This window comes from Gasterosteus aculeatus, chromosome 13 (genome assembly GCF_964276395.1).
Source record: "Gasterosteus aculeatus chromosome 13, fGasAcu3.hap1.1, whole genome shotgun sequence".
Taxonomy (NCBI): domain Eukaryota; kingdom Metazoa; phylum Chordata; class Actinopteri; order Perciformes; family Gasterosteidae; genus Gasterosteus; species Gasterosteus aculeatus.
This window is the reverse complement of record NC_135701.1, coordinates 9269216-9281669: the sequence shown is the minus strand read 5'-3', so window position 1 is coordinate 9281669 and position 12454 is coordinate 9269216. Positions and strand designations below refer to the sequence as shown.

Sequence of the window (12454 nt, the reverse complement as noted above, 5' to 3'; positions counted from 1 at the left end):
CTTTAGGAGAAGATATATTGTTTGCCAGTCGTGATGATAAATCAAATGTTTCGCAAAGAGCCACGCTCACATCAACCTCTTTCACCAAATGCCAAACGTTAGATGAACCACAGAAATCTTGAATCCATTAGTTGTCTCATCCACATATTTAATGCAGCTTTAGCGAGACAAATTATGAAATCAGACGCATGTGTGTAAGTATTATTCCACGAAGTAAACCATGAGCCTGACTACACTTTGCTCAAAACGAATCACCATACTTATCGTAAGTAAGATACCTTTATTTTAATGTTTTTGATGTGGAGAACGGCTTCTCTGTGGAATTGGAACAGCTTAAAAGGTATAAATCAAACAAAATATCTTCAGCATTGTTGTCAACCCAACCCGGTTGACTTTCTTCAGACCAAAATCCTTTGTAATCCATCCAAATATAAACTTTGACAGGTAAATTCTCCATTAATGAGCCAATTGTTATTCTAAGGCCTGTTTCATTGACCATAGATGTTTCTTCATTGATCTCTTTTACAGGAGCCCACACACTGACCCTAAATTACTCATTTCATATGCCGCAGTGAATTCATTCTGCCTGTATGCACGGCGGACCGTAAACCTGCGTCCTTTTTTATGGTCTTGTATCCGAAAAGAACAAGTGTAGGGGCCCTTGAGCATTTTTGTTTAAATGAAAACACACGCGTGCCTGCAGGTGCTGCCAAAGAACCAGACAATCCAAACCACATGAGAGCCAACATGAAGACACACACACACACACAAGTGCTTGTGATAAATCAGATCCACTATACAACAGGATTCACCCAAACAGAGAGGAGTGGGCCTCTGGGAAGAGGAGGTGGTGCTCTAGCTGTGATTTCAGTTATTCCTCTTTCCTTCAGGGATCGGACATCACGCAGAACTAATGGGTGTTGCTGCTTTGGTGAAGATTAACTCCTACAACAACAGGGAACATCTGCCTGTGTGCGGGACGTGGGAGTTCAAAGGGGAAGCATGGACTTTCCAGCCGACGGGACAAGTGTTTGAAAAGGGAATTCATGGCCGTTGCCATGGAGATCAATGGCATCCAACTTACCTTTACATATGCAGTCATTGTAAGGTGAAACAGCCACTTCACACACACACACACACATACGTGAGCTCATGGCTTACTTCTTTAGGTTGAGGCTGAGGTTTCCAGTGCAGCTCTTGATCTTGTTCTGGGCCTCCAGGTGGTTCATGCCCTCTGTGGCGATGCCGTCAATAGACAGAACCACGTCCCCGATACCCATGCCCCCTTTGGCCGCCTTTCCACCATCTGTCAGCTTCAGAGAAACGAAACCCACAAACAGCTTGAGTCATCGACATAACCAACAACGTCACAGTCGGGATAATTAAGCGGAGAGAACGCGCTCACTCTGTATTTATCACAAGATGTATGGATGCATTCAGCAACAGAAGTATTCGGGCAGAGCTGATGAAAGACCTAATCCTCTACCGCATGTCGGTGGTTCTACTGTACATTCACTGATGCGTGTCTAATAGCAGGAGTCATTGAGTTACCTTTGTTCCTTCTTTATGACCTGCTGTCAAACTGGGCTTACAGCTTGTTAAGAGAAAAGAGAAAGATTCAAAATGTCTCCTAGCCACAGCGCGTGTGGGAAGAGCGATCAGAGCCATGACGCAACCATCGTGTCCAAATGGTCCACCATGTAGCCGTGTTCCGTTGGCATGTTGTATGATGAAAACGCTCACACTCACCATCAGCAGTGTAACTGAGAGGTTGTTACAGAAGCTCACTTAAGAGGCCAGTAAAAAGCAACAGGCCATTATACTCTGTACAAAATAAATAGGTGACAAACAGCTAATGGTGCAACGCTGAGTTGCGTCTGCTGAGTTGCAGACGCATACCGGTTTCATTGCCTCTGAGCTAACAGCCATTACAAGGCAGACATATCTCAGTTTGCACACATCATAAAATATGTATGCTCTTCACTTGTTTCTGGTGTTCAGTATGGTGAGGCGGGGGGAAGGGGGGGGGGGGGGGGGTGGTTAATTTCACCCAGATTCAACCCCCACGCAGAGGAAGTCTTGATGAACAACAGGGCTTGAATGTGCAAAACTGATGTTTTGCATCAATTATGCTCTTGACAGAATTGGCAAATATGTTACTATATTCCTAATGGGGGAGCAAGAATAATGTTTTCCACACCCGATACTGCTGTTGTAGTCCTTCAATGTTGAAAAAAGTTGTAAACAAATGTTGGAGAACAGTTGCAACTAACAACCCACACTGAGATAAACTCCATTAAATGTGTAATTATGTTCTTTTTCATGTTGAAAATGAGCCATTAAAGTACATTCATGCAGATTATTTTTAAATGATGTAGGTGACAAAAATATAATGTTGTCATTGATAGAAACGGGGAAAACAGTTTCAGTCTTGTATGAATATCAAGTAAGGAGACTTTTCTAATAGTTGACTTTGACTTTCAGACCTGCAATACAGGTTCCTTTCATTTTTCTCTTTTTATTCCTGTCTTGATCTCTAAGTCCCTGTTACCCACAAACAGGGCAATACATTGGTGGCAGAATGTGTCATATCAACCAGAGAAATTTTATCCGGAGGCTGATGGAGGACTTGGACCCATTTGGGAGCGTGTGTAAGACGTTACGCTCCGTATCTCTTGTCTCCTGGTGACACTAAAGCACGTATCTAGGTCCAACGTGATGGTTTCACTTCAACATCGCGTGAACATATATTGATGTCATCTAGATTTTTCCCACCATAAAGTAAAGTGTCTTTGTTATACTGACAGCAGTAAACCGTAAAACAAAAAAGAAAAGTCTGTGGAGAACAAAAGCGCAGCTGCAGCTGTGATTCTGACCATTCTTGGTCAGAAAGGACGTCCGCGTGTGACCAACGGAGACTGAGGTCATTCGTCTCTTTTGACACACACACACACACACACACCACTTCACTGAACACACACACATGCGCACACGCGGACCACTTTTTGTGCACGTTCTATGGAGAGGCTATTACTCTTTCCCACAATGCATCGCTTCAAGTGCTGCAAGTACTTCTGCTGAATGAAAAGCGGCAGACCAACGTGAGGAGCCGCGATGTGGGTTCAGTCCTCTTAGGTGTGTTACCTCCCTCCCTGTGTCCTTTCCCTCGGCCTCTGTCTCCGTCTCTCGCTCACACACAAAGACAGACGGACAGCGGCGGGGCTAATTAAAGAGGCTCTGCAGCCGGATTAGTGCGAAGGCTCTGTGGCCCCAACCTTTTATAGTCATATTAGCCCGACACACACACAACTCATCAGCACTCACAGGGCAGGGAGGAGGGAGTAACGAGGGATCGACTTCAAACTGATAGGAATTGCGTGGACGGAACGGAAGGGAAGGAGAAAAAGAACTGCTGAATCTGTGGGCTCTTTCTTCTCTGCGCATTTTCTGAGGACAACTGTCAGGGACCAGAGGCTCCCCACTAAATAGTCAATTATATGTTTTCCCCCAATTAGTGCTCTGTTCCTGCCCCCTACACCCACAATAACTACCCACCCGTCACTATATATACACTGTATATACAACCGAACACTGAAGCTAACTTTTCATCATTGTACCTGCATCCATCCCAGAGAGTTCAAGTGATTCTGTACACTGACCTACATAATAAACAAAAGAGTAAAAAAGTTAGAATTTTTGTTCTTCTACAATTACAAATACAGTTGCTTTACAATTAAAGATCAATGACAGGACAATAAACCATTGAGAGGATCAGAAAACAAAAATATGAATTACGCTATCTATCTATCCAAAATGTCCCAGGGTGTTTGATTTACACCTCTGTGCTTTAGTAATGACAGAAAACAGCGGCTATGCATAAATCCACTGGAGACGGTAACGCAGAAGAGCATCTACATTAATACTCTCCGACAGCAGCCGAGCTTGGAGACGAATGTGCAGGGGCCTCCGTCAACACTTGACCCCGACACGAATAACCTTCTGAATACAAACATCCCAAGACGAGACCACGTGAGAAACGTGGTTTTATGGTGTGGGAATCCTGTCAGAGTTGTTTATCTCCCTTTGACAAAAGTGACTAAAGTTAAGGAAAGAAATCCCTCTCAAAAAACGAGCAAACAAAAATAGAGATTTTCTAAACGGATTCAATTTCTATGTGTAATGTAAAAGTAGGATTTAGGTGGAGCATCGAGATAGTTAAAGACCGCAAATTAAGCTTTTTCCATTTTTTTTTAAACAGAGCTAAAAGGAGAGTGGATATTTTACTTTACATTACAAACTTACTTTACTTTAATTTTGTTTAGATTAATCAGGTAGTTAGAAACAAACAAGTCCTCTAAAACAAATTAGAAAAACATAGTGGGGTAAGTGCCTTTGAATGTGACAGATACTAATAATAATGTTTACTAACCGACTAAATTGCACAATTTAGACAATTCCTATTATATGTATACCCAATAACCAGCATTTTTTAAAACTTTGTGCAGAAGATCCCTGCCGTATTACATGTGAATTCAAGGTGAAAGAGTTCATATTTGTGTCCAAACACTCCAAAGAAAGAGAAAAACACACACAGCGTGTTAAAGTCTTTACAAATGAACTTGCCATTCCGCTTTCAGCAATGTCAGTTTTCAACACATACGCGGTCTAACTGAAGTGCTCTGAAAAAGTAAATTGGTTGGAACACAAAGCGATGAGTGCTAGCTGGGGTGCTGAGACACTGTGTGGTTTGAACAAACACCGAGCAGTTTGAGTGCTTCGAACAATGGCTGCTTTCAGCACAAAGAGTGACAGATTGAAACACTGAGAGCAGAACACCCGAACACCCAGATTGATTCTCATGACTCAGAAATCCACAAAAGCGACCACCATATGCCAGCCCTTTGTATTAAGTACAGACTTAACGGGCCCCTTTGGAGTTTTATTGTAGGAAAGGTCTCTGTGTTACTCATCAAAACAAATTGTATTTGTGAGGTCTAAAAAAAGTATTGAATGCATTTACTTTCTCATAAAACATTTAGCTAATTCTTTGAAAGAAGTTTGAAAGCACATTAAGTCTTTTTCTTCACTGCTTTTGGTGGAACTAAGCCACACAAACGGCAGGAATGCATAGTATAGAATGTCTGTTTAGCGAATCGAAGGGTCAAAAACTATGTTATGAATATAATTTGCTGAGAGTTTGTAGATTTGTCAGATGTAGAAAAATTAAACACCAAAAGAATAAAGCAACTCACAAAGAACTGACGACGGGATGTTTCCTTCGCATGTAAATCAGGTGGGGGAGGTGACAGTTTTAGGTGATATTTTTATACACTCAGTACTAGAATCACGAAATCCACATGACATTTTTTTAAGCTGTAAAATCTAACTGCACTGTGTAAAGTAGAAAGGAAACAAACCGGCCCTCATGGTCGGACTCAATGGTGTGATTGTAACGGCACTCAGGAACACAGCCATCGCAGCACAAGCCTGGATTGTTCTTACTCCATACGAACCCAGAGGACGCGTCACCAGTGGAACACACTTACAGGGGCTGTAATTGGTTTCAAGTTACACGGTTAAATCGCGTTTAAACCTGCTTGTAATACGTTTTAACAAGAATGATGTTGGTCAAGATATTAAAAGAAAAACCTTGCCAAAAAACATTGCAAACACAGCAGTGCATTCAAGGTTCCTTAAATGAACAACAGCGAACCAAATTGCCAACTTTGTCTTCTATTCTATACTACTATTGGTCTCTATTATGCCGGTAAAAATGAGACAAAGCATCAGGACCAAATACCCAAAAGGGAAAGAGGAAAGCTGCAGCTGTTTTACTTCTATCGAACTCCTCAACCACAACCATTCATGCTTTCTATCAGTTTGTGTAGTGAAACAATCAAACAATATCATTGTAAATACACATGATACTAGAAGTGAGGACTGGATCCTGACAGGAAAGCAGCAGACACGGATCAGCAGCTACTGTGCAAAATACATTACAACCACGTTAAACAATGGGGATTCAAGTGGTTTCATTGGGATTTGACTGGAGGTCAAATTGTTCTGTCCCTTTCAGTTATACTAAAGCAGCTCCCTTCAAAAAACATCTTTCAAAGGATAATTGTTTGTGTGTTTTAATACTACGTCCTTAAATTGATCGGTTTGTTTGATTTTTTTCCCCTTATATTAGTGGTTTAGACTAAGATTGTGTGAGCCAGAATAAAAAAACTGACAAGATTCACAGTGTGATTTTTCCATTTTACCATTTGTTTCTGTATCGGCATGTGTGACAGTGTTGGGGCTTTTTACGATGGATTAGTGAGTCCATTACCGGTGAAGACAGAAATGTGAGGTCACCAGTTGGACCAGATAACTGTCAACGTACAATCCAGAGCAATCCTCCTTTTTTCTGTCCGCTCATCGCTGCTACAATGATGCCAACCAACATTACAAATCCTCATAAATAACCAATAATAATTTTAAAATGTGTGACTTCTTAAAAAAAAAGCCTAAAAACGGAATGCAGTATCAGATCTCACAAATGTGTGAAGGTGCAGGATGAATTATCCCGCTGCTGCACCGCAGAACCAACGGGGCGGTTTTACATTGTCCAAATGCAAAAAAGTCTGTGCCAACAAGTACACACACCGGCCCTGACAGGTTGATCTCTGGGAGAGGAAATGCTAAGTTGTTGATTCTGGCTCTGGGTCTGTCTTACTGAGATAGATAAATGCTCAGAGGAAAACACAAGGCGTGTTTGATTAAGATAGCTTTAGGTAATATAAGTCACATGGAGGAGCTGTCAAGTGGCCGTGAGAGTCAGGCACGTAAGGTTAAGGCCCAAAGCCCCGGACAGTGATGCAATGTGAGTGTAGGAACAAGTACTGTAAAAGAGGAGCTGGGGGGGCAATGCAAAGGGAAAAGACCAAGACTATGTTTAGAACTACGCCCATCCATCTGGTCGGTTGTTATCATCGCCTGTTGACACGGGGGAGGAAGGAGGCAGCAAACGCCGAGTTCCAAGAAACGCATTCTTCCTCGGAAAGGTACTCGTGTAGATTATTGTTCCAGTCTTTCCTCACAGCACAAACTCTATCTCTCTCCTGTGATTAAAAATTCTTACCAGACAGCTCTGGAGGAGGGCTTCATGCAGTGAAGACAGATGGATGCATTGTTATCAACCCTTCCTGGCATAATGTTGCTGTTTTTAGAGTCTCTAAAATACCCAAGAAGCACTGCGGTCAATATTCAGCCTGGAGCCCGGAGCTCTTAACACGGAGCTACAGATCCATGATCAATTCGCCTCGTGAGAAGTTGCTGACCTGAGGAATGACCCTTCTATTTTAAGTATCTTAATGCATTTGCTCCTCTGGGTTGCCTTCCCTTAAATTATTTTAACAGTGGATCCGGTAAGTGCACTGCCCTCAGACAGGTTTAAATATTGATTCACCGTGTTTCAAATTTTACTGAGAGGGGGGCCGCTTTTTTTCTGTCTCCAAACATGAGCGACCTGCTTCTTGAAAATCCTTTTGATCCTTAAATGGATTTCAGGATAAATGTTTAATGGGGATTTGGCGGAGTACATCTGCAGGCAATTTTCTACAAAATGTTTTTAGCAGCACATCTATTAAATGATAGCTTCACTGAAAGGTAACGTATTAGGCCAGTCTGTATCTGATTCACCACAGCTCACACTTTGCTCTTTTTAAGCCAGAAAAAGGTTCACTTGTGTCCACTCAATCTTTTCTTTCCTTCTCCAAACATTTCCTTTTATGGACCACGTCAAACTGGGTTGCCTTGGGTAAAACCTTTCATTGGCACTTGGAGAGGCGCTCCAACATACAGAGTATTGGCCTGTTATTAAAACACTTTTTGGGCGGAGCTCTGGACTCGCAGTCACACCTCTACTCGACCCTCGATGGAGAACCGGTGCAACGTGATAACGCTTTGGCTTTGACTTACGCCGTAAACAACACACACAGGCTTGTCTGCATACACGTAGAGCTTAGCAACAGCAGCTGTGAGGCTAAGTGTGGTTTGGCACTTATTACCACTTTGTGGAACCAACTCTGTGGTTGGACTGGCAGAAAGCGACGTGTGTGTGTGTGTGTGAAGCACCGCCCTTCATCCACATGACATGTTTTTAACATGGAGAATAAGATGAGTGTCACACAGAACGGATTGGAAAGAAATAATGATCCTCGAGAAACCGCAAAAATGATTGATATCATTGTCCTATACTTCACAGAGCTAATTGAATAGCACATTGGGACGTTTACCGTAAAAACAGGATGGTGAGTTGGGATGTAAATACGGGAGGGTGGAATTTGTGTATTAGAATCATTAGTCAAAGCTCTTGTTTACACTTTTTGATGCACAATTCAGCAACCAGTAGTAGAGATTTGGCCGATTTATTGAACAAAAATAGCTGGAATCTTTGATACATTGATTCTAATCCTGAATTACCTTAAAGTATTATGACACAAGCCATACTATCGACAAACGGTCCACTTTATAGTCTGAAGGAGATCGAACAAACATTTATTTTAACTGCACCACCATTAACTCACACTGCCACGTCCTGAAACCTTAAACCATATATCTGTCATTGAGATACCTCAGTAAAGGTCAGAGTAAATTATAGTTGATTTGCTGCTGACTTCTCCAATGTCAACATAGCCATTTATTTCGATCTGTCATCAACATGATTCTTTTTTCATGTAGCATGGCAACGTTGATGATTCCGTAAACAACTGTTCCTTGAGTTTAATTCTTTTCTCTCCACAACTCAGATAATCTTCCACAGTTTTGAGTCCGGGCATCTACTCCCAGACACACACACACACACACACAACTGCGGTCAGAATCCACATGGCTTCAGTTAGTGGGAAAAGTCTCACATCCAAAGCAATAACACAAACATGGCAACCCAAAGCGGCCCCAAGGGGGATTGGCACAGGACCTGGCAAGCCATCCATCATCAGTCTCACGTTGCCGTTATTCTGTCCACGGCCAGTTCTTGTGATTTGTGTGTGCGTGAACACACTGGAATTGTGCACGCGGTTGCCGCGCATGCACGCTAAACTGTTCTTGGTGTGTGCACGTGAAGCTTCACTGTCCAAGCAGAACGGAACAGAAGCTCGAGCGGGATTATCCGTTTCAGAATCACTGTTTGGTTAAAGTGAACTTTAACGGCGTGAAGGAGCCGCGGCGGCCCGGGAGGGCAACGAGAGGTAACGTTGGGAGTAGTCACCAGAAAGGCACGGAAACCAGGGGACCATCAAGTTACTTCCCCGAGCCGAGGGCCCGAAGCCCAGATTTGAGAGCCAGCGCTTTGATTGCGGGACCTTTGCAACAGACACTCCAAAGAGAGAGAGAGAGAAAAGGTTTCCTGTGCGGTCAATACATGACGGTCGGCAAATGATCCGGCTGAGCTATGACAAGTGAGGTGGGGGAAAGGCGGCGAAAAGGAGAGGAGGATGAGAGGGGGGATTGCTAATCAGTGCTCATCTCTTTTAATCATTTATAGACCCCGGGGCGTTGCTGGGACGTCATTCTCCAGCTGCACTGTGACAGAAGAGTTTGGATGTATAACAGGACATGTGCTTTTAATGGCGTAGCACATTCCGTGTTAGGTAGAGGTACGATCACGGATCTATGCGTGTTTTAATCTTACCCTGGAGATGGTGAGGGGCATGTTGAAGTCCTTGCCTCCCTGCAGCCTGAAGCCCCAAGGGGCCGGGCCAAGGAGCATGACGCTGTAGTTGCTGCTCATGGTCTCCTCGGGTGATGTCAAATGCGCCGACAAGTGATGGAGGTGACGGCGTGAAATGTGTAGTGATGTCAGAGGGTGTTGATGACTGGTTGAGGATTTAGTTCCGGCTCCCTTTTAGGTGATGTCGCAAGATCTGAGGAAGGAAAAGCGTATATTATATTTGTCATTCTATGGTATATAAATGACTGTGATGGGTGACAAAAGAGATCAAGAGACTAATGCAAAGGGAGGACGTGGAATGCAAAAGGCAAAAGTACATTTTATACGGCAACTTTCAGTAAACACAAATTTTCATTGTTTCAATTCTTACAAATGATTTCAAATGTCATTATGCAAACACACATTCATGCAAACGATACTTGGATATGCTGGAGTAGTTAACAAGCCTAAAATACTTACAACACCCCCCCAGGAAAACCTCCAGAGAGCACAATTAAATGGCTAACATTGAGTTTGATTGTATAACAGTTGGTACTATTCCTTATACGGTTAATTAAAAAAAACATAAAATAAAAAATAAAAAAACTGTACCTCTTAAATGGTTCCAGACAGGAAAATAGTTCCTTCACAGGCAGGTAGACAGTGTAATCTGTAGTTTCCCTTTGACTATCCCCTTCCCGGCAAACACACAGTATGTGTGTCAGAGAGGCACAGAGGGATGCAATGCTCTTATATACCAGCTAATGATAGAGGGGAGGGGAAAGGTGGAGAAGGGGAGAGACGAAGGGGGAGGAGAAAGAGGAGGAGAATCAACCAAGGGTGGAGTGGGTGGGACACAAAAGAGGAGGAGAAATAAGGGACATGATACGAAGACGGGAGATTAGAGGATGGGAGGAGACCACGCTTTGAAAAAAAAAAAAAAGGGGGAGACGTAAAGGGGAGGGGGGGGATTAAGGAAAAGAGTGTGGGAGCGTTTCACACAGAGAAAATCACGAGGGGAGGGAGAGAGGGTCAAATGAGAGGACAGTTTATCTTTCAACCAGATATTTTGGGAACATTGACTTAATGCTGCTGGCTGCTGGATTTAAGGTGGAAGCAGGTCGCAACCTGAGGACACGTCCCAAAGGCTTTGATCAAAATGTGTCTCAGATGTCAAATGAAATGTCCCTTATCCTTAAATCATACAAGGATAACCAATCTTAACTAATCTCATTTCAAACATCTCTACATTTTGCTGAAGTGAGGTAAGCAGTCAAGTGCAGCAGCGTCATTATCTTGTTTTTCAGTTTCCTTATTAATTACGTCCAGAGAGCGGGCGGTTCTTCTACTTGCTCAAGACTTCCCCCCTTTTCCAGCTCAGACGGAGCAATATTGACTCAGGACTGATACTACAGGGGCTCGATTAAAGATACATCCCATTCCTTTTTTGGCCCTGATCAAACACTCTCACTCACTTTCACACTCACACGAGGACACATTTCACTTGGATCTGAATACTTTTCCAACAAATATCAAAGAGGAGATGGATAGCTTGAAAAAGAAGTTTCCCAACAGCTTGTAAAAAAAACCCAGGTAGAACGAGAAAGGAGACACAGAACAAAGGCCGAGAGACAAGAGGGGAAAGCAAGCAGGCTAAAAATGACTTTAACACTTTCCATAAGCAAACATCCTGACAAATACAGTGTGAAACGATTAAATACACAAAGCCACACACATAAACACAGGATGCTCTTTATTAACCTGCTAATGGACGTTCCCGCAGAGTCTAGAACTGCACTCTTCTCCTGCAAAGCCAGGATCAACAACAACTCCGCACCCGCTGGAAGGAGCAGAGATGGTGGAATCATTAATCCCGTTTCCTCTGCAGAGCTGAAGGATAAAACTGTGTGAAAGGCGCAGTGTTTTGTGAAAGCTATGGCACAGATAGTTGCTCATTGTGAAAAGGACTGAGCACATAGTTACACGTGGAGGAGACATGGTTGACGTGAGTCGTGGTTAGCCTTGGCTCATGCTATGGTGAACACCTTCAGGGATCACTTTTAACTGTAGTAACCAGATTAGTCCCAGCAGGCCATCCTGTTAAATGAATCAAAAATACACATTTGATTGGCTACAACAGCACTGTGTACTATATCATACGTTCCTTCCGTCTGTGGATTAGGTCCCACTTTTAACATATTGTATTCTCTTGTATGTTGACCGTATCAACATGGTATCTTGTAGGACACGAATAACCTGCTGAAGAGAAATGAGAAACCGCCAGTCAAACGGTTGAAGGATGAACCTTGAGAAAGTGTATATAATTTATGATTCTGTTGATTGATATAATGTTACAGTTTTATCAGGCATTACATTCTAATATATCTGTATCTGTGTCTGCATGGTTGATGTTGTTATGTTATTTACTGAGGGATATTAGTATTGCAGCAAACGCTCCAAAAGCCAAACGCTCTATGTGAAAGCTCTCACAGCTTGAAGGAAAAAAATGCACATGGGCACACCGGTGTATTTCACTGTCCCAAAACATTTGCTTGAAATGTCCAAACTTGTCAATGGCAACAGAGTGAACAAAGGAGATTTGTGAAGCCCAGGATAATGATATCAAACACTAACAATAGAGAGTGTGATGTGGCTCAAAGCCTCAGATACTCTGCCAGTCCTTTGTTCTGTCAAATGTTCTATTCCAGTCCCCACATGCTCACCTCTCCAAATGCTTAATGATCACAGCTTAGCCCCCCG

The 12454-nt window shown here is 42.8% G+C and overlaps 1 protein-coding gene across 5 annotated transcripts in view; it reads right to left on the bottom strand.

The window, feature by feature from the left end:
• Nucleotides 1–10464, bottom strand: part of pdlim5a (PDZ and LIM domain 5a) — a 41284-nt gene extending 30820 nt beyond the window's left edge. For all 5 annotated transcript variants that reach the window (XM_040196164.2, XM_040196165.2, XM_040196166.2 and 2 more), the window contains exons 1-3: nt 10307–10464; nt 9677–9908; nt 1162–1313 (exon numbers count right to left, since the gene is read on the bottom strand). In XM_040196164.2, coding sequence (XP_040052098.2) covers nt 1162–1313; nt 9677–9775 — 251 coding nt within the window. In that variant the 5' untranslated portion in view covers nt 9776–9908; nt 10307–10464. The remainder of the gene's footprint in view (nt 1–1161; nt 1314–9676; nt 9909–10306) is intronic.
• Nucleotides 10465–12454: the final 1990 nt, after the last annotated feature.